Source organism: Chrysemys picta, chromosome 2 (assembly GCF_011386835.1).
Source record: "Chrysemys picta bellii isolate R12L10 chromosome 2, ASM1138683v2, whole genome shotgun sequence".
Taxonomy (NCBI): Eukaryota; Metazoa; Chordata; order Testudines; family Emydidae; genus Chrysemys; species Chrysemys picta.
The window spans coordinates 44,385,821-44,409,336 of NC_088792.1; the positions used below are offsets into that span (position 1 = coordinate 44,385,821).

General features: G+C 38.7%; 1 protein-coding gene across 10 annotated transcripts in view; it reads left to right on the top strand.

The window, feature by feature from the left end:
• The window catches only part of ADAM22 (ADAM metallopeptidase domain 22), a 196,990-nt gene that overhangs the window by 156,887 nt on the left and 16,587 nt on the right, over positions 1-23,516 (top strand). For 3 of the 10 annotated variants that reach the window (XM_065586981.1, XM_065586978.1, XM_065586979.1), the window contains exons 23-29: positions 360-528; positions 1,421-1,529; positions 3,540-3,630; positions 5,164-5,181; positions 11,442-11,636; positions 16,087-16,187; positions 21,224-21,290. In XM_065586981.1, the coding sequence (XP_065443053.1) occupies positions 360-528; positions 1,421-1,529; positions 3,540-3,630; positions 5,164-5,181; positions 11,442-11,636; positions 16,087-16,187; positions 21,224-21,290 (750 nt within the window). Of the gene's footprint in view, positions 1-359; positions 529-1,420; positions 1,530-3,539; positions 3,631-5,163; positions 5,182-8,741; positions 9,003-11,441; positions 11,637-16,086; positions 16,188-21,223; positions 21,291-23,516 lie in introns of those variants that run through there. The other 7 variants (XM_065586984.1, XM_065586980.1, XM_065586982.1 and 4 more) reach the window with 3 other exon arrangements.

A 23,516-nucleotide genomic window follows, 5' to 3' on the forward strand; every position in this document is an offset into this window, starting at 1 on the left:
GAGAGCATGTCTACGGCAGAAATATAGTATCTTAGTTTGTTTTTTATTAGGGTCGCTGAGAAAAAGCCTCCTATCCTCCCCAATATATTTTATGGATCCTGCCTGGTTTCTGCATATTAAAATGACACAAACAAAAATGAATGTGCCACACAAGAATCCAGTGTATTGAACAGTCTTATGTCTGAAGCAGTTAGGGTGACCAGATGTCCCGATTTTATAGGGACAGTCCCGATTTTGGGGTCTTTTTCTTATATAGGCACCTATTACCCCCCACCCCCTGTCCCGATTTTTCACACTTGCCCTCTGGTCACCTGAGAAGCAGTGTGCAAATATATTGTGGCTCTTTGTTTGTTTTGCAGTGGTGGCCATGTTAAGCTAGATGAAGAAACAGACCTGGGCTATGTTGAGGATGGAACGCCATGTGGCCCAGAGATGATCTGTTTTGAGCGCAGATGTCTCCCCACTGATTCCTTTAACTTCAGCATCTGTCCAGGCACTACAGATGACAAAATTTGTTCAGGACATGGAGTATGTTATCATGTTTTTTTAGCCTTGACTTTTACATTTCTGCTGCCTTTATTGAATGCTTCCAAGTTTATGCATTTCTGTTACTAGGTAGATCATTTTTATTAAAGTAAACTGAATTGTTGGCGGTACAAGTTAATTTTCTAGATACACTTTTAAAGATTGTATGTCAAATATAAAGGTAGTGAATACATCGGAATCAGAGCAGTCTGAGCTATGTATTACAGTAAGTGTATATACTATTATTACAAAAGTTATATAAATTACTTAGTTTTCATCACTTCCTCCAACTTGCTTCATCTTTCCTCATGTGAATTTAAAGGACTTAATACCATGCTCTGGGAAACTTTAAAATATATAGGTCCAGATTTGATTGTCATATTCTGGACCCTTTGTATTGTACAGGTAGCACAAAAGGTCCATAAAGATCTGGATCTTATCAGGTGAGAATTCCCTCAGTATGGGGAGTTCTTAGTTAGTTCACAGCTACTGTATTTGGTTCCTGTGCTGGGCCAGAGACTGGGGTTGCTGGAGTGCCTTGAGTTCTGGCTATTCCAAGATGGCATAGAGTCCCTTGATCCCTGTCATAGTTTAAAGCGATCCCCAGACTGCTCAAACCTGCCCTGTTCTAAGGGAGCCATAACATACTCCTTGATAGCTCCTATTTCTACGGTGCCGAAACTCAGTTTTTGATGTGAAATTATCAATTTAATCTATTTTAAAAGAAAACTGAAATCTGAGGGGGACAGTCTCCCAAAGTGAACAACAAAAATATTGTACAGAATTTTGCAGCATTTTTTTACCAGTTCCACACAACTCTACCTAATTCGTATTCTAAATAGTGAAAAAAAAGTTCATTTTGTGATTCTATTCTGGGTTACGTTTTGAACTGCAGGTTTGCAGCAATGAAATCAAGTGTGTGTGTGATCGATTCTGGGTAGGAGATGACTGCAACACCGCTTACAAAGATGCTTCAATTTTTGATGAAGAAATGGCAGGCAAAGGTGTGTAATGCATATATTTGTGGTAATACTTCAATAGACGACAAATTGTAGAGGCTAGTCTTTGGTTTGGGGGAAGGTCCAACAAGCAAAGCTAGATCAGCTACTCCCTCACTTAGCATATAGCAATATCCTAGATAGCCTGACCTCTTTCTTTAAAGAAACAAAACAAAACAAAACAAAACAAATGGTCTAAGAATGCCTCAACCCTACAACTGGATCTGCGCAGCTTGACTCCTATAGAATTCATAAGAGTGCCATGTGGGTTGTAGAAGTGAATCCAGGTGCATCTTGCTTGCATCACTCATGTGAATGAACCTATTAAAATAAATGGAACTAATCCTGGTTAAGATTAGCAGAATTTTACCAGCAACCCCCCTACCCCCCATTACCAGATAAAAGAGTCAGCACTGCTTATATTTTTAATTGTCTTATTCTCCAGGGCCAAATGTTCAAAACATGGCCTCTTTTTGCATACATGCACATCATATGAACATATAATATCTGTGCATAACATGTGCACACATAACTGAATGTACATTTTCAGATTTAATAAGTGATTTATGTAAACACATTTTTTATTTAATCTCTGAGCTTGTCTACATAAGAAAGTTTTATTGATAAAAGTTAAAATGTGAATTTAAACCTTTATAGGTACACCACTATAACGGCCCAGGTGGCTACTCTTATTCTGAAAGAAGAATTACTTTTTCAGTGTAGCTTAAACCCCTTCTTAAGCAACATAAACTACACTGAAAAAGGCATTCTTACTTGAGAATGAGTGTGTCCCAAGGGGAATTATAGTAGTATGACTATAGTGGTGTAATTATACTGGTATAACTGGTAAAACTTTCCCATGTAGACAAGCCCTTAGTCAAGGGTAACAGTCAGATAGATAGATGTTTTGTCTACAAATATTCCTTTGTATGGTAAAAGTCTGTTTTTATTGTGTATTTATATTTTAAGTGTTATAAATAATTAAAATAATGTATGGCATCATATAATAAGTATGATTAAATCTCACGTAGGATTCCCTTCAGCTTTTAAAGTAAAATTATCATTTACCTCTATCAAAAGACACTCTCCCTTCACGCCTCACTTTTTATTTGTCCATTGAGAGATCACTTAATGTAGATTTCATTGTACATACTTACAGCATGATAGATGATTTAAAAAAAATGCTGTTCATGTACTATTTATAAATAACTGAAGAAATATGCATATGGGGCAACTTTTGTATCTTTATATGGCACTTGGAGGTTTGTATTTGGACATCCCCTTTTGGAAAGGGAAGCATTGAGCTAGACGATCATAATGAAAAATAGAAAGTCTTAATCTCTGAACTGAGAACAAGAAATCTTCTATACCAAATCAAGGGAGCCTCAAAGTATTGTATAAATGTTATACAGAGTATCAACATGTCTGTATTTTTAATTTAAATTTAACATTTTAAAATGAGTTTCTAAGTCTTTTTGTCCTCTACTCCTGCCCCTCCGATACAGGTATAAAGACATTTTATCTTATTACAGATCCTATTTCATTATATGAGACACCCCCTATTTAAATTTAGAAGGCTAAGAATGTGCAGCCCATTGAATGATCTAATTTGACTGAACATCCGTGTTTTAATCATAGATTTAATGTTCATATACTTACACACAGACTCATACATATGGTTCCATATACGTTGCAGGTGTTTCTAGTGGCTTTGTATTATTTTTTTTAATTTAATATTTTTGAATAATTAATTTACTTCCGGAAGTTATAACATGATTGGAAATTAATTAATTCAATTCATTTTCTGTTACGTGGTCAAACTACAATAGCTCCTAATTTTAAAAGTCCCTTGTTAAACATATTAATGCTATTTACAGGACTCTAGCACAGTTTTAAAATATTTAGCACAAATCTAGTTTCTCAAACAAATCTCTAGAATAGTGCTTTAACTGCTTTGTATATTTTTATTTTTAAATTTCTGTATATTTTGTTTTTTTGTCTTTCACTTTCTCCCAGGTGTTGTTAGTACAAATATAATAATAGGGGCTATTGCTGGCACCATTTTAGTGTTGGCTCTCGTTTTAGGAATAACTGGATGGGGTTACAAGTAAGTATAATGTGCAATTTTTAATAAATTTGAAAATATGTATATATGTTCAATAGATAGCTGTTTACAATATGAAGTAATAAAGCAAGAATATTGAAAATTATACAAATTTAGGGTGGCTGATCAAATAGAAAATGAATTATCTCTATTAATGGTCAAGGGAATTTAGAAAGATAGCCCCTGTTTAAACAAAGCACTTAAGGACTTGCTTAAGTTTAAGTATGTGCTTAATTCCCATTAACTTAATACCAAATTAATATAAACTTGTGCTTAAGTGGTTTGTTGACTGGGGATGGGATTGAAGCATACGATTAAGGTTCAGATTCTTATCTGATATCCAGTTTATATTTTCTCAGGATCTGGCCCTAAGTGTTTTGTTGAATCAGGGCCAAAATGGCCACGTCCATTTCTTTCAGTATTAATGTTCTTTTTTTTCAGTTTTGTTTCTTGTGGAAGTTCTTCTGTAAACAAAACATTTTAGTGTTTTTGCAGATATTAAATTAAGATTTAATGCATGTGCTTTTAGAAAAAAGTCAGCAGCATTTGGATTTAAATGAAATGGCTTCAACCTCCTTCATGTGGAATATTGACAAAGCAAACCAAGCTCGACTATTCAAATACCATTATTTGGATAATACCGAAGTGATTCATAATATTGGGCCAGTGCTGTTCTTAGTTATACTGTGTAGTCCCACTGTTTGCCAAAAGCTGGGAATGAGCGACATTGGTCAGTGTCAGAAGACAGGATACTGGGCTAGATGGACCTTTGGTCTGACCCAGTAGGGCCATTCTTATGTTCTTATGATGCCAATATGAATAAATGCATGACTTAAGTATATATCTAAATCTATATCTAAATGCAAGAACATGCCAGAAGGTTATGCCCTTTCTTGGATGAGGACCTGGCTACAATGAACATGCTCCAGCTGTTTTTATAATTTCGGATCCCTGTGCCATTCAAAGTTGGTGAAAATTAGAGGAGTTGAGAGCTGCTCTTGTACAGTGCAAGAAGAAAGGCGTGCACAGAATACTAAGAGGATTAGGTTAATAAAAGGATAGCTTTAAACCACCTTTGCATACCACCCAGTGATTTTGGCAGTACGTGAAGATCTGAACCCCTCTTTGAAATACAGCTTCAAAATTTAATGCATGTTTTGCGATATGATTAGGCAGTAATTTAGTGAATTTTCCTGGTAATACAGAAATATGTATTGAAAAACAGAACTAAGGTTTCCAAATGTTCCCAGACTTAATAAGCATGTTTCTGATACTGAAAAAACATTGCAGTGTATATCCTAGAGACACTAACAGTCCAATATGGATATAATCCTACAGGTTTGTTTTGAACTAATACATCTGTTCTCTTTTCCAAAAGTGATTTATTTAGGAGTCATCAAGAATCAAAATTTCACTTTGGCCTACATTGTTTTTATATTTACTTGTTGTTTATGCTGTTGAATACAGCCACATTCTCCCTAATATATACACATTGGTAATTCATTCTTATTTCTTTCTCTTGTTTTCTATGGAAAGAAACTATCGGAGACAGAGGTATGTGATAAAAGTAAAGTGAATACATCCCTTAGGAAAGCTTTAAATGATGATTATTTCTGTATTTTTCCAGTTTTGTGATGATGTAAATTTTGTAGAGCGCACCTGTGAATAATGAATTGTCATATTTCAATGTCTCCTTAAATCGGTGGTTTTCAATCTATGGTCTGCATGTCCTGGGGGTCAAAAGACTGTCTAAGGTTTCCAAACAGGTCTGCACCTCCATTTGAAAACTGTAGAAGTCTTCAAATGAAAAAAGATTGGAAACCACTGCCTAAAATTATCTATATGATTTTATAAAGGATTACTTACCTGAAAATGCTGTGAACTCTTCAAACACAATGGCTAAAATCCTGGCCCCATTGAGGTCTATGGCATAACACCCATTGACTTAATTGGGGCCAGGATTTCATTCAATAAGAACAGGAAAAGATAGAAAAAAATAATGAAAGATAATAGCAGAGCAAAAACCAAATATGCTTTTAGAGATTAAAATGTTCTTGAGGTACAAGAGGAGTCAGCAACAATATGAACCTGATGTATATTAAATTCTCTGAACCAAATTCATTCCTGGAGTTACACCTTTAAATTGAATACATTTTAGTTAAATTAAATTCATAGATAAATTTGAAGGAAATAATTTCAATGATAAAGATAGATGTTAAAGTCCATGTTGCTGTCACAATTCAATTAGTCTCATATATATCCTGCAAGTTTATGTTTGATTGATGTTTTATATACAACCAGGAACTCAGGATAGTGCACTTCAGAACAGGATCCATAACATTGGATTTAGATAAAAATGGGTTAATATGTACAAGAGTATACCAAGATGAGAATACAATTCCAGGACTAGTTCACACTGGTATAAATCAGGAGCAACTCTAGTGAAGTCACAGGAGTTACACCAGTGTAAAAGTAGTGTGAGATCAGAATCAGCAGTGAGGATGTATGATCCAGTTTGGAAAAATGTCAGTCTGAATCCTGTGCTCCACTGTCTAAAACAAATGCTGATCTGTTAAAAAATTCACATTGATTCAGATAAGCAATGTAAAACTAATTGAATCACTCTTCCCACCAACCAAGGGCCAGCTATTGATTCCAGGAAGAGCCCACTCCTTCCCCGAAACTATGCTTCCTTCCACCTACCCTGCTGTTCTAACCATCCCTAACTGCAAGGGCCTGATCCTGCACTCATTCAAGTCAAAGGCCAAACTCAAATTGGCTTCAGTGGTGCAGGATCAGACCCTAAGAGAGAGTTGCTCACTGATTATTCTTCTGCCTCCCCCCCCCCCCCCCAACCAATCCCCTCCTGTCTAATGCAGTTATTACACTGTCTTGATCCAAGATACTGCTATATCTGCTGCTGCCACCTGCTGAGCTTGCACTCCATGCCCTTTACCTTTGTAGTACTCTCTCTGTCTCTTAGAATGCTTGGCATGTAGCAGAAAGGCCCTGCCAAGTGCAGATTTGTTTAGGCTTTGTCTACATTACAGTCTATGTTGGCATAACTTATGTTGCTCAGGGGTGTGAAAAAAAACACTCTTCTGAGCGACATAAGTTACACCAACATATGTGCTAGTGTGCACAGCATAATATCAGTGGGAGAGCTTCTTCCGCTGACATAGCTTCTGCCGCTTGCAGAGGTGGTTTTATTATGCCGATGGGAGAGCTCTCTCCCTTTGCCATAGAGCGTCTTCACTAGACGTGCTGCAGCAGCGCAGCTATATCGGTACAGCAGAGGGACAATGGAAGACTGGTTTGTGGGAGTCTCTTATCATAAGAACATAACAAAGACCATACTGGGTCAGACCAGTGGTCCATCTAGCCCGGTATCCTGTCTCTGACAGTGGCCAGTGCCAGATGTTTTTAGCAGATGGAGGTTTAGGAACATGTGGAACATAGCATTGCATCCCTGACCATCTTGGCTAAGAGCCATTAATGGACCTATTCTCCATGAACTTAGCTAATTCTTTTTTGAACCCAGTTATACTTTTGGCCTTCACAACATCCCCAGTGTGAGTTCCACAGGTTGACTGTGCATTGCATGAAGTACTTCCTTATTTTCATTTTAAACTTGCCGCCTCTCAGTTTCATCAGGTGAACCCTAGTTCTTCCATTATGTGAAGGGCTAAACAATACTCACTTTTTCCACACCATTCATGAGTTTAGGGATCTCTATCATATCCCCACCTTAGTAGTCTCTTTTCTAAGATGAACAGTTCCAGTCTTCTTAATCTCTCCTCATATGGAAGCTGTTCAATACCCTTAATCATTTGCCCTTCTCTGCACCTCTTCCATTCTAATATATCTATTTTGAAACGCAGTATTCTAGGTGAGGGCATATCAGTGATTTGTACATTGTCATTACAATATTTTCTGTTTTATTATTTTCCCCTTTTCTAATGGTTCCTAATATTCTGTTACCTTTTACGATTGCTGCTGCACATTGAGTGGATGTTTTCAAAGAACTATCCACAATGACTCCAAGGCCTAGTCTTCACTTACCGGCTGGTCCGGAGGCACGCAATCGATGTTCTGTGATCGATTTATCGCGTCTGGTTAAGACGCGATAAATCGATCCCGGATCGATCCCGGAAGTGCCCACAATCGGCGCCGGTACTCCAGCTCTCCGAGAGGAGTACGCAGCGTCGACGGGGGGAGACTTCCGGCCGCGTCTGGACCCCGGTAAGTCCGGACTAAGGTACTTCGAATTCAGCTACGTTATTAACGTAGCTGAATTTGCGTACCTTAGTCCGAAGTCCGGACTAAGTGGGGACCAGCCCCAAGATCCTTCTTGAGCGGTAACAGCTAATTTAGACTCCATCATTTTGTATGTATGGTTGGGATTATGTTCCCAATGTGCATTACTTTGCATTTATCAACACTGAATTTTATCTGCCATTTTGGTGCCTAAACAGTTTTGTGAGATCCCTTTGTAACTCTTCACAGTCTGCTTTGGACTTAACTATCTTGAGTAATTTTGTATCGTCTGCAAATTTTGCTACCTCACTGTTCACCCCCTTTCACAGATCATTTATGAATCTGTTGAACAGCACAGGTCCCAGTACACTCCTTGAGGGACCATGCTATTTACCTCTCTCTATTATGAAACCTGATAATTTATTCCTACCCTTGTTTCTAATCTTTTAACCAGTTACTGATTCATGCGAGGAACTGTCCTCTCATCCCATGACTGCTTACTTTGCTTCAGAGCCTTTGGTGAGGGACCCTGTCAACGGCTTTCTGGAAGTCCAAGTTTGCTATATTGACCCTTGTCCACCTGCTTGTTGACTCCCTCCGAGAATTCTAACAGATTGATGAGGCATGATTTCCCTGTACAACTGCCATGTTGACTCTTTCCCTATATATCTGTTATGTGCAGAATGAGTTGGCCTTAAAGTCATTTGATTGGAGATACAACTACATTGGCAGAGGATAGGGCAACTTAAATCTTGAAAATATCAAATGAAACCCAGCCTATACCAGTGCAAAATTAGCATGAGAGGATTGAGAGAATCTAAAATATCAATTTTAATATATTCTTGGTGAACTTTTAGGTTCCATCATCCAAGAAGTTTATTAAGTGAGATGGAAAGCTATGAATGTGGACTCATTCTGTGTGCAGTTTCCATGCCAAGGTTCAGGATGGAAACTAGTATAGGCAAAGACTTTTTGGAAATGATGAAGAAGCCAGTGGTGCATAGCAACCAAATCTCATTAACATAAGAAGAGGAAATTCTATAGTCGGCTGTCTGAAGAAATAGTTATGAAAATATATAAGCAAGGATTCAGTAGATGAAAAAAGTACAAGAGAGTCGACTGGAAAGCCCTCATTGGAATTAGTGTTAGCTCTTAATCCAAAATGAAAACAAATCATCAGTATGCATGCCAGTGTTATATAAGGATTACTATTTGATGGAGCAAAGCAACTGCAACAAATAAAATGTAAAAAACTGAAAGGAGTAAAATGTCTATGGTTCTATCGACTGAGATAGCCTGAAATGCACAAAGATATGGAAAAAAGCATTAGTTTGATCAAAGAGTGACAATTTGTTAAGTAGTAGACTGGAGAACCATTAAACTCTATTGAGATACCCACAAATCACAATAAGTTTGCCTCTGAAATATTCCTGAGGTTTATGAAGATTGAGACTACAACTGAGACTCAGTATGGAATGAAAGGAACCAAAAGGATTGTGAAGTACCGTCTGTGAGCCTTTTGGCATATGATTATATATTTTAAACATATGAGGAGCTTTTGAAATTTAAATCTGGAAGTGAAAGAAGTGAAGAAAATCTTAAGAGAGTCAAGTTCTGTAGGAGTTCACAGTCTGTATTTCTGAAAACCGAAGTGAAAGTGAGTCAACCTTCTGGTTAATGAGCATTTTTATTAATGGTGACAAACGGAAATAAACACCTTGGAAAGTACAATGTTGAACTGGGCATCTTCTGCTAATGATTAAAGCAACAGACAAGTTATCCATTTGAATTAGGGAGACATTTTTGACCTGCTAGAATTATCTCCAAAGAACAGTGATAACCGATGGCTATAAATTCACTATCAGAGGAAAAGTGGGGAAAGGTTGTTCATAAATTGGAAGTTTTCCCTCAAATCATGGCTAAAGGGATGAGTGGGATGTGAATTATATATTTTGATCAATTGGTGTGCCAATTGGTGTGAAACATGGAACATTTTAATCTCTTTGCAAATAATTTGCTTCTAATTGCAAACATTGAAAAGGTTGTTTAATCAGAACAGAAACAAGTCTTGGATGAATGAAGGAGGGAACACAGAACAGAAGGCATGATCTAAAAGGGTGAAAAGATTATAATAAACCTTATAATACTTCTGGGCTAGCAGCTTGTCTTTGTCTTTCCTGTCACTCTTCTGCTTCAAGCGATCTCATGAGTAATGCTTAGTCAGAGACTGATTGTTGACAAAATGGAGAAGAAGAATTAAAAGTTAAAATTTAAGGCTAAAGGGAATATTTTTGGAACTATTTACATTTTAAATGAGGTGCTCAGATGCATATTTCAAGATAGTGACTTGACTATACTGTAGCCAAGTAACACTGTACTTAAAAAAATCTCAACCTGCACACAGTAGCTCAGAAAAAAAAATAAGTTCTGTTGCTGTAGTCCAATATTACCCATATGTAAACTTCTGACACAGTGAACTGTAAAGATGCAGCAGCTCCACAGGATAACTTGAAACTAGGAGCTGTCATTCAAGCAAGTAGATGATGAAATCCTTAAAACCAGTACCTTTAGCAAAGTGGAAGTCAGTGCAAATTAAAGGAAGTCAGCACCATTTTGGCATCTGTCTTTCAGAGGGGGAAAAAAGTGCATTTTAAACGCACTTGGAAATCCAGTAGTAAATCCAACTAAAGCTTAATTGCCATAGTTAATTCTCTGTCTGACCAAACAACCTAATCCCTGTCACAGGCACTAAATTTTCTTTAAAAAATACAATTCTGGTTTTGCAATTTATGCTTCTAGAGTGCTAGAGGGCTTTAAAGTGAATCTCATTTGAGACAAAGGTCAAGATTTTCAAACTGAACAGTGATTTTGGGTGTCCTTATTGGAGACACCTTAAGGAGGCCAGATTTTCAGAGACTGGGTATGCAGACTGATGGGCAGTTTTACCAGCTAGGGAATGGAAATAAAGCTCCAAGTTATTTTAAGACTCTTTCTTTGGGGTTTGTTCATTCATTTGGTTCAAAAACAAAAAACAAGTCAACTGAAAAACACTGAGCAATAATTCCCCAGAAGCTTTCCCTGCGCTAACCAGCCAGGAAGGGAGAACACACAACCCTTCCCTTAGCTCCCTTTTGACCCACCTTCTACTTCCTTTTAGTCTCTGCCCTGAATAGCCATATGACCAGTTGCGGACTGTCTTTTGCAGGCTGCAGCACCTGTACTTTGTCACATAGTCCTTGTCACTTCCTGATACCCAGGCCTCTTGAAGATATCTGAAATTGATCATCCAAAACCTGAGACATCCAAAACTAACTAGTCACTTTTGAAAATCTCAGCCAGTTTTTTTCAGTTAAAAGGCAGGTTTCTCTGAATTAAACCTCTGACATTGCATTTCTGAATTCTCAAAAATATGAAGGACTTCTCTTTCAAGTCTGAGGTGTTTATTAATATTCTTACAGTTTCCTCCTATAGAGTGTTATCTCTTCCTCTTTCTCCTAAACTAATATTTGTGTGTACATGTCTTGTTTTCTAACTTTAAAATGTTTATTATGCTTTAGACAAATACCACAGGGAGATTATGTAAAAAAGCCTGGAGAGGCCGACTCTTTTTATAGCGACATGCGTCCTGGAGTCAGCACAAATTCTGCATCTAGTTCTAAGAAGAGGTCTGCCTTTCTGTCGCATTTTCAGATTTCTACCTGTTCCATCACCCATTATTCCATTAGTCAGAACATTTCATTGTTTTGCAGCAGGTTTGAGTCCTTCTTCCTTCTTTGTGGAATGTTAAAAATGGTATCTTTTATTCTTTGATTACTGATTTTTTTTCTACCACTACATAAAATGCCCCAAACTGTTGATTATTAAAAATCAAAGCAGAATAAGTATAATTTACATTGCTGTCCAAGATTTGTATAATCTAATTTTCAGCATCTCTCTGCTTGGAAATTGCTTTCCAAGAAGATTATAGTATTCTTGGCAGGTTCAAAAATAAAACAAACCAATAATTAAAAAATCCTGTGAATTTTATATCATGTTCAGGTAATCAAAGAAAAGAGATACTGTCATGTTTCAATCAGAGTTATAAAAATAAACTAATTAATATGAATGTTATTTTTGTATCCTTATTTGTAAATGTCATTGTTAACTCCTTTTAGTTGTAGTCGACCTAGACATAGTGAAAAATATTTTTATTCTTGCTGACTTGCAGAAATGAGTGTGGTACTCACAGTTTATATAAATGTTATTTCTATACTAATATACTAAACTTTCAATCAAGTGTTAATCTATGACTTGATCTAGCAAACACTTGTTCCTTGTGCTGACTATTCTGAGTAGTCCCTTAGAGCAGTAGATTGTACCATTGTTAAGTACTAATCCAAAAAGATACATTATTTATTTAGAGTTTGCTAATATGTTGTGGCTCCTATTGCTTAGAAGAGACATCAACACTATTTTAAAATGACAAGTTCATTGCAAAATGTTAATGGTACATTAGTCGTTGATAAGCTCACCATGCTCTGCCATCATTTTGCAATCAGAGATACTTTAATTATGAAACTCCTTTTTAACTGGCACTTCAAAATGATTTACAAGGAGCTGTGTGTAATAGGAATGCAGTCCTCATAGGAGGACTGATTTTTTTTTAAACTTCCTATTTCTTCTCCCTTTAGATAATTTATAATTGAGCAACTGACAAAATTCACACAATTTTTAGCCCATTTAAAGTTGCTGAACATAGCAAGTATGTGAAACTGTATATACTATACAGGCCTCACATTCCAGTTCCTTTAAAGTATCCCATTTAAATCTATGACTAAGGCAAATGTATCCTTCAAGGGAACAGCGCTTGAGATGTAATTAACTAACCACACTCCCCTTTTTGGCTAAAGCTTTTATATTTGTGGGGAGATAAATAATTTACTTCCAGGGAGTGAAAGTTAATCTTAAAATGATGCAGTGTCTTCAGCTGCAAAATCATTTCTCAGTTGACTAAGTTCTAATCAAATCTTGGGAAAGCAAGTTTCCGTAGGTCTTGTATTCGGCAGTGGAGCAGGTTTGCATTCCAGTTAAGAAAAAATTATTTAACTTTTTAAAATGAACATTATGTAACTCTTCTCTTCATGATATGTCTTTGTTTTGCCTCATACTTCTATTTCTTTCATGTTGCTTTCACTTGTTTATTATTTACTGCACAATGCTAAAGTCTGTTTATGCTAGAGAAATTGAATGTTGCTACTGCACCAGTTCAGGTACTGTTGCACCACTGTTGAGCAAGTTTGGGTAATGCCTCTTTCATACTACGGCAGGACTAATGTGGACAGAAAACAAGGCATTGAAACGATCCCAGTGTTAATTGATCCTTTCAGTTCAGTCCCCATGATGTTATCCCCATCTATCAGGCAAATTGCCTTCAGGGCACTCTGTCCACAAATACCCACATCTCTGGGCAGACCAAAGAGCAGCCGAGGCTTTACTCATTTGGTCCCATCGATGCTGGAAAACACTATGAATGGTTAGTTGAAGAGAATTCAGCATGACATTAAAATATTAACAGCTAACTTTATAATAACACTCCAGTATAAAACAGTGAACACCAAGCACAGTAAAAAGTGGGGGCCACCCGTTGCACCTGTAAAAGAAACTAGTAGGAGAAAAATTATCCAAGAATGTATCCGCATTAAGATATTTAACCCTGGAAATATGCTTGAATCAATAAATATTGGTGTGATAAATAAATAAATACCTTAGGGTGACCTGTGAGTGACATGGGAACTGTCTAAGCAGTCTCCATCAGATTCTTGCCCTCCAAAGGTGGAAGAACATTAGTATATTCAGATATATAGTTAAAATATACAAATACACTCAGTAGGCCAAGCTTCTCCCAAGTAAATAAACAAACAATCTCTGTTTTACCTTACCATGAGTCTCCAGGTACCACTTGTCTACTTCCATCCCCTCTTGTAGACCTAATAATCGTCCTGGGTTGCTACTGCCACATATGGCAAAGGCGGTGGGGAGCAGAACTAGCTGTGTTGCAGGGAGTCTTCTACAAGGATCTGCTCCCTGTGGATACTGGCCCTCAGCAAACACATCTCTGGATTGTAGGGGAAAACGTGAGAAGAAAGAAATACATTCGTTCATCTTATAGGATCTGAGTATATAGACCCCACTCTGCCATGACTTTGGCCTGTAAGTGCACACTGCAATCTCCAGCTCACAAAAAGAATAAAATATCCATATTAGGGCTGTCAAGCGATTAAAAAAAATCACGATTAATCATGTGATTAATCACACTGTTAAATAATAATAGAATACCATTTATTTAAATATTTTTGGATGTTTTCTGCATTTTCAAATATATTGAATTCATTTACAACACAGAATACAAAGTGTACAGTGCTTGCTTTATATTTATTTATGTTACAAGTATTTGCACTGTTAAAAAATAAAAGAAATAGTATTTTTCAATTCACCTAATACAAGTACTGTAGTGCAATCTCTTTATCATGAAAGTTGAACTTGCAAATGTAGATTTATGTACAAAAAAAATCCCCTGCATTCAAAAATAAAACAATGTACAATTTTAGTGCCTGCAAGTCTACTCAGTCCTACTTCTTGTTCAGTCAATCGCTCAGACAAACAAACTTGTTTACATTTGCAAGAGATAATGCTGCCCGCTTCTTGTTTACAGTATCACCTGAAACTGAGAACATACGAATGTTTAGCATATCTGGCACGTAAATACCTTGCTACAAGAGTGCCATGCAAATGCCCGTTCTCACTTTCTGGTGACGTAAATAAGAAGCAGGCAGCATTATTTCCTGTATATGTAAACAAACTTGTTTGTCTGAGTGATTGGCTGAACAAGAAGTAGGACTGAGTGGCCTTGTAGGCTCTGAAGTTTTACATTGTTTTGTTTTAGAGTGCAGTTATGTAACAAAACATTTCTACATTTGTAGGTTGCACTTTTAGGACAAAGATTGCACTACAGTACTTTTATAGGATATCTCCAAGAACTGGAAGGGACCTTGAAAGGTCATCAAGTCCAGCCCCCTGCCTTCACTTGCTAGACCAAGTACTGATTTTGCCCCAGATCCCTAAGTGGCCCCCTCAAGGATTGAACTCACAACCCTGGGTTTAGCAGACCCATGCTCAAACCACTGAGCTATCCCTCCCATCCCTCCTTGTATGAGGTGAATTGAAAAATACTATTTTTTGTTTATCATTTTTACAGTGCAAACATTTGTAATCAAAAATAGTATACACTTTGTATTCTGTGCTGTAATTGAAATCAATATATTTGAAAATGTAGAAAAAACATCCAAAATATTTAATACATTTCAATTGGTATTCTATTGTTTTAACAGTGCAATTAAAACTGCGATTTAATTTTTCAATCGTGATTAATTGTTTTGAGTTAATCGCTTGAGTTAACTGCAATTAATCAACAGCCCTAACCCAGATCCGTTTATTCAGCTGAGAATGAGCTCTTTATCTCCTAGAGCACCTAGCTGCGTGGGTGCTCATCATGATCATCCTGGGCTTCCAGGGCTAGAGGTAGGAGAGGAAATGTAACAGGGAATCCTCCCAACCGCCTTCCATCATTCTGTTTCCCTCCAATTGTGTGAGGACTTAGCATGCATTCCTCAGTCAGGATGGAATCAATGACTGGGTGGGGGCATGGGATGCTACAGCTAGGAACAGATAGCTAGAAAGATGCCTTAGGAAGCTTGCAGTGCCCAGGGATAGCAACAGTTGGATGAAGTGCTATGAGTGGTCACCCTGAACCAGTTTATAGAACCCAGGCTAGTGAATGTGGACACACTGAACCACTGCGGGAATGGCCTGTACTAGCAAACCTAGCTGTAGTGCTTGACCTTAAAACAGTGCACTCTGCTAGTGCAGACAGACCTTTGGGCTTTGTTTTGGACCCAAATGATTAGAAGCAACAAAGAGTTCTGTGGCACCTTATCGACTAACAGATGTATTGGAGCATAAGCTTTTGTGGGTGAATACCCACTTCGTCAGATGCATCCGACGAAGTGGGTATTCACCCACAAAAGTTTATGCTCCAATACATCTGTTAGTCGATAAGGTGCCACAGGACTCTTTGTTGCTTTTTACAGACTAACACGGCTACCCCTCTGATAAATGATTAGAAGGTAACCTAACAACAATCACAGATGAGCCTTCCTATTGCAGGTCAAATGGATTATCTCATTCATGGAGTGAAAGGATTCCAGACACAAAGCATATTTCAGACATCTGTGAAAATGGGAGACCTAGAAGTAACTCGTGGCAAGGTAAGGGAGAACTTTTATGCTGACTACAGCAAGAACCCACCTGGGTGTCACCACCGCTATGCTGACAATTTAATTGTTTTTTGGACAGGAACATGACTCCCTAAAATTGTGTACATTTTGTTATTAACCTGGGAGTTTGGATTTAACAGCACAACACACTAGTACATTTTGCTGTATCACTAACAGCAGGAGCTCTGAACCCTTCAACTCCAAGAGATGAATTATTCCAGGTCTGTGGCAATGGTCCAAACTGCAATTTTAAATAAAATTTTAGACAGTACTATTCAACTGTTACTTTCAAACAGGCCTTGAGTGCAAACCTGAAACATATATGCAGCATATATTCAATTAAGAGGAACCACAATACAGATATAATGGCCCAAATTCTCTGCTGTGCCTACAGTGGGGAACCACACGTGAGCCATTTACAGTTCTCCGAGTCGCTGGCTGGTTTTATGCTGGCCAGGGCCAGCTCAGGCTTTTTTGCCGCCCCAAGCGGCGAAGGGAAGGAAAAAAAAAAAGTCGCAATCGGCTCAACCGCGCCGCTTCATTCCTCAGCAGCAATTCGGCGGTGGGTCCTTCGCTGCAAGAGGGACTGAGGGACCCGCCGCCAAAGACCCGGACGTGCCGCCGCTTCCCATTGGCCGCCCCAAGCACCTGCTTCCTGCGCTGGTGCCTGGAACCGGCCCTGATGCTGGCCACAGCTCCTCCAGAGTTTATAGCAGCCTCATGGATGCTCTAAACTTTGGTAGCTGGTAATGATACCCAAGGACCTGCCCACAAGCTAGTTATTATCAGAGCACAACATGCTTCAACCACTTCCCCTACCCATCTTTACTCACCCCCCATCAGAGTCTGGGGATGGGGATGGCCTAACATGCAGATGCACTGGGTCTGAGTGCGCTGGGGAGATACAGATAGTTCTGCTTCCTTTGTGCCACTTGAGCAGAATGGGCGAGATTCTGTGGCCCGATATGTTGTGAAGCCTGGCACTCCATTGGCTATAGCCACTTTGCCTTGGAAAGGTTTACCTTTGAGAATACCTGGAGGTGATACATTGGATGAAAAAAATAAATATCAGAGAAGTAAAACGTCTCCCAATTTTCTTTTTGTATGAAAAATTAAGAATTTGAACCGTCTAATTGAATTGCACACAAGAGCATCGGAATGGCCCCACTGCAGTTTTTCAAAGGCAGCAACTAAGAGATGTATATTTAAGAGTTTAACAAGGAACTAAATTCCTTTGAGGTTTATCCCTGTTGCTTGAAATCAGCTGATCATTGCCAACAGGGCCAAACATAGCAAAACAGGAAATGCTAAATTTTGGAAATAAGGCTCTGAGGGCCAGATGTTTAAAGGTATTTAGGCATCTAAAGATGCAGGCTAGCACCAAAAGGGATTTTCAAAAGTGCCTAGGCAGGTTAGGTACCTAACCCCCATTGACTTCAGTGATTAGGTGTGTGATGGGTTCGATCATAGAAACCCCCTTGGGACTGTTACCTGATGTGCTGAGACTACCTCTGAGCCTGTTTTCTCTGCCAGTTTTGGCCTCCAGAACCATGTCTTGTCAAGCCAGACATGCCAGTCTGTTCCGACACAGACCCAGGGTCTGAACCACACTCCCCAAAGCTGCAGACTTAACTGAAAACGGCTTAGCAAGTGCTCCTGTCTCTAGCACTCAGACACCCAGCTCCCAATGGGATGCAAACCCCAAATAAATCTGTTTTACTCTGTATAAAGCTTATAAAGGGTAAACTCATAAATTGTCTGCCCTCTATAACACTGATAGAGAGAGATGCACAGCTGTTTGCTTCCCCAGATATTATTTACTTACTCTGGGTTGATTAATAAGCAAAAAGTGATTTTATTAAGTATAAAAAGTAGGATTTAAGTGGTTCCAAGTAATAACAGACAGAACAAAGTAAGTTACCAAGCAAAATCAAATAAAACACACAAGTCTAAGCCTAATACATTAAGAAACTGATTACAGATGAAATCTCACCCCCAGAGATGTTCCAATAAGCTTCTTTCACAGACTGGTCTCCTTCCTAGTCTGGGTCCAGCAATCACTCACACCCCTGTAGTTACTGTCCTTTGTTCCAGTTTCTTTCAGGCATCTCTTGAACCAGCTGAAGACAAAATGGAGGGGTTTCCAGGGCCTTTTATATTCTCTCTCTTGTGGGCAGAAGCCCCTTTGTTCTCCTGTGCAAAATCACAGCAGCAAGATGGAGTTTGTAGCCAGCTGGGCAAGTCACATGTCCATGAATGATTCAGCTTTTTGCAGGCGGATGCCATTGTTTACATGTTAGTTTGAATGTTCCCAGGAAAGCTCAGATGTAGATTGGCATCTCCCAAAGTCCATTGTCAGTTAAGTGTTTCTTGATTGGGCACTTACTGAGAATAGTCCTTTCTCAAGAAGCTGACCAAATGCTTTACTGAGGCTACTTAGAATCAAACACATTGAGATACAAGTACATAGCCAATATTCATAACTTCAAATACAAAAATGATACACACATATAGACAGCATAATCATAGCTAGCAAACGACAACCTTTCCATAGACGCCCCACTTGACCTCCTCTGTAGAAGACCTGGTGCAACAATGATCTATACATTACAGTTCATGTCAATAACGTCACAAGGTGCTTTGAAAATCCTACTAGACACCAATTTGCATCTTTAGGTGCTAACTGCCTTTGAAAACCTGGCCTTAAGTGTTTTAGCTAAATGATCATTACAGTCACTGATCACCAAGGCCAAGTTCTACTGTATTAGATTATTACTAAAATCCAGATTGTGGCCTATCCCAACTGCTCCTGCAGGGGTGTAGGCGGGATATAAGCATCTCTTACTTTCCTGCATTGGTTACCCATACCACAGAGCAGTGAGTAGCCTCTGCTGGACTGCTACATTTTGCTCCCTGCATATGGGCGAAGTTTCATGGCCAAACGTTCCAGCCAGTTCAGCTGTGCTTGGGAACATAGACTGCACCAAGTTTAGGGCTGGCACAGGCTGCCTTTTTCCTTCACATACACCTCCTGGAGCAGGAGGAAACTGAACGGCCCAGTCTACTTCTTAGTCTTCTCTTGGGGAGAGCACAAGTACACACTTCCCCATATGCATGGCAGACTGTAAAATAACAGTCTTGCCCAGATGGTGCTACTCATCTGAGGACAACTATGTTTAATGTAAATCAGTTAAATTTTAGAACTTAAAGGCTTCTACTAATGTAAGGCCTAATTCTGCAGCCCCACAGGCAAAATTCCCAGGGAGTTTTACAGTGCAACAATACTGGATCAGTTGTTTGTCTTTGTAAATTTAATACAGTTTTAGCAACTATGCTAAAAATGTGTACTGGTACATTTAGATGTGTATATTTTTTCACAGTGGAGGTCAAGGTTGTTAATGCCTGATGATATTGAGGTCATAGGTTAAATCCAAGACCATATTGCAAATATATGGAAACTATCTTTATAGTTCCATGCAGCCTTCCGTTCGTAATAGTTTCTAGGAGGAAGTCCAGTCTGACAATTCACGTATTCAGAATGCCCAATTTTTATGTACCTGCGTGCGCGTGCACATGCAAGCCAGATTCCCTGGTCCTCTATGTGCCAGTCAAGCGATGCAAAGAGGAATTAGATTGGCCAGAAATAGTAAGTACAGGAGGGTTCTCTGATGGCACAGAGCTGGCTCCATTACCAGCCACCTCTTTACCCCAGTGTAAGGGGAAGGTGGAGAAGAGAGAGACCTCATGAGTTAGAGCTGCTTTCTCATTGGGTGGTTGGTGCAGTATCAGGGAGCTAGAACTGTTTCCCTGTGGCCTCTCCTCTCCACTCCTGCTGAGTTCATGCAGAGTGGTGGAGAATCCATCTCTCAATGATCCTGTTTTAATTTTAAGGGGCCCAATCCTGTGCAGAGCTGACTACCTCTAGTGAGGTATAGAGCATCCTCGACTCCCACTGACGCTAGCACACTGCATTTGCCACTCACAGGGTTGGGCAATAAAAGGACACTGGTAACTTGAAATGCACAATTCTCTGACAATGTTTTACCTGTTATTGCTACCTGTATCTACTAAGACTAATGCAATTGAAAGAGACTGGGGCATTTTACTCATTTTGTTTTCAGTGTATTTGCTTCAACAGCATTTTGTGCATAGTCAATTGTGCTGTGTTGTTGATGGTGCATGCCTTTTTACAAGCCCTGCAATAGTCGGTGTTTACCAGCAGTAGAGCCGAAAATGAAACTAAAGAGGCACAAGCAAGTGTGTGCAGGGGTGGGGAGAAGCAGCAGACTTGAACACATAGGGGGTCATGTGCTCACTTAAAAGATCCTTCCAACAGGGCAGAGGAGTAGAAAAGCCCCTAACAATTTTTTCTTAAAGGAATTTTTTTTAAATTGGGGCTATGACTAATGTGTGTTCTGTTAGCAAACTGTATCGTTTTGAGTCCATTTCAGAAAATTCAAGTTGACAGGGTCCCTTTTAACTAGTGTATTGGACATTTTTTTCTAAATATATTAAATATCACTAGCACACAAAGCTGTTAGTGGGATGTTTCATTATGTAGAAATTACATCTCCTTGGTTTCACCCATTGTTCTAACATCAATGTGAGAGGACATGAAAAATGTGGAGAAATCAACCATGAGTAGCTCAGTGATTCCAACCCTTATGACTGTATTGTGAGTTTCACAATATTTAGTGTTTACCTTAGAGCCCCAGCCCTGGCGGGTTCTAATTGGGTGAGAATTTCAGCTTTTATATTTTAAAATGTAAGTTTCTACCTCTCACGGTTGCAGAGAAAAGTTTGAAAATGTGACCCAAGTGCACCCTAAAGACTCAGAAACCAGAAGGCAAATAAAAGCTCATGATATTTTGGGAATGCCTGACTCATGATTTTTGAATGGCGGAAACTGTCAATACCACTAGTTTGGCGGGGAGGTAATGAACATGAATTATAAACATTTTTAAAATGCTATACATGTACATTTCAAGATATTATTTGGTCTGTCTTTATCCTCTGATCTTTTTCAGGTAATATAGGAGGAAACAGAAAGAAAATCAGAGGCAAAAAATATAGGCCACGGTCTAATTCAACTGAGTAAGTCGACCCTTTAACAGCAAAGCAGAAAAGAACAGCTTACAAACTAATGCTACTTTCATTTACATTGAGCATTTTAAAGTAGAAACTACAGATGTTCCCTGTGGCCCACTCAAAGTACTGACTGACAGGCTGGTAAATGGTTTAACAAATGTGTTTTTAATATCTTTTTACTTTTTCCTAAAACAATTAATTATTGCTTTTCTTCTTTGCAGTCAGGCCTATAGCAAACCCCACTGCGGGTGACATCCTGCACGGTCACAACAGGCTTTTACCTACAGTAAACTGCCATTTCTGAGGGTGTCCTGTTCAAATGGTGAATTTCATATAACCTATTTTCCTTCCTTTGCCCTCACCCCAGATGGAACCACTGCAGAGGACACAGGTTCTCCTGGGGACACACATTGACATTCCTATCTCTGACGCCCCACCCAGAGATTTTAGGAAAAGAAACTAACTGTGCTTTGAGAACATATTTACAGTTTAGTGCTCTAAGCCATCAAGTCTGACCTAGAATAGCTTCTCAAACCACTGGGATCAGAACATGAGGAGACTGTCTGTGCACAGTCTTTGTTACAATGCCCGCTGAGGTCAGTGTGAGTCTTTTCATTGACTTCAATAGGCTTTGGATCTGGTCCAGTAAGGGAAAAATAAAGAAATGGGCATGTATGTATTAATGTAAACATATTAGGAATTGAGCCCATTTGTAAAACTGTCATACATGTATAAGATATATGATAGTTGGGGGAGGGATAGCTCAGTGGTTTGAGCATTGGCCTGCTAAAACCCAGGGATATGAGTTCAATCCTTGAGGGGGCCACTTAGGGATCTGGGGCAAAATCAGTATTTGGTCCTGCTAGTGAAGGCAGGGGGCTGGACTTGACTCAATGACCTTTCAAGGTCCCTTCCAGCTCTAGGAGATGGGATATCTCCATTAATTTAAGATTCATATAGACAGTTACAAAATTAATTAGATTTGCTTTCTTGCCTTCTTTGTTTTGTTTATTGAATAGGCCCATATTTGCTATTCTCCTTGTGAGAAATACTCCATATTATCTATGTCTACTTAGTTAGACCCCTTATCTGAAAGGATGGTGAATAGGTGGAACCGTAACCTCTAGGCTTGTCAAACATTTTCCACTAGGCTTCCTTTGTCATTACTGTGCCACTTTAGAATTTATAATTCTCTGCCAGTGACAGAAATGATTATTCCCTCTCCCCCTGTCATCAGTACTAATGTATCTCCCCACTGGCAGAAGGGTTTGATACCGGTCCAGCTGGAAGCTAATAGATTTAAAAATTTTATTAAGGCTAATGTTAAAAAAATTATATAATACATAGGTTGGGAAAAGAGTGTCTGTACATCTGGATATAGTTTGCTTAGATTAGCCACAAATGCAAAATTTGTTTTTAAAAGTCATGATACACAGAGTACATAATCAGCAATAACCCAAATTTAGGTGAATAAATTTAACAATACAGTTTAGATATTAGAATCTGAATACTCAGGTACATCACTCATGGAAAGTTGTACAGCGATTTGGTTGTGGAAAGCAAAATATATCAATGAGTGGAGATTGTCCCTCAGTAATTGAGAATTAGGTAGGTTGTCCATATAGAAAATACAATCCATGAGGAAAGTATTTCAGTTACTTTCCTGACTGCGCTTCTCATCGGCACTCCATCTCATCCCTCCTGGTATTGCTGATGATACTACTAGATTTTCTGTGGGCCCAGCCTTTTTCAGCTAAAGGATTTTGAGTTTGTTCCAAAACTTGAGTATTCCAAGCTCAATATACAGTTATTGCATACATAGGTTTTCAGAGGTTCACATAGATGAGTCTTTGCTACAAATTACAAACATTAATAGTTTGAGACATGTAATAGCTACCACATTGCATGGTTAAAACTGGCAATACAAAACCAGTAACATTCTTCTTAAATCCCTTGCAGGAGTTTAACTTTCAAGTGACTGCAGCACTCCTGTCCCCATGGCCATAATGCTGATAAACTCTGATTGAAATGTTGATTGTTTGGTTTTCTTCCTTTGCATGAAACAATTTGATAAGAGCAAATTAGCTTGGTTGACTAACCTGCTCAGAGTGCAGATGAGATTGCAAGTTCTTCTCTAGAAACTTGTTTTGTGCTCTCTTTCATTTTCTGACTTTTATTTCTGAAAACAAGGCTTAAAATCATAGCACCAAATTCAGGCCTGGCACAACTCCA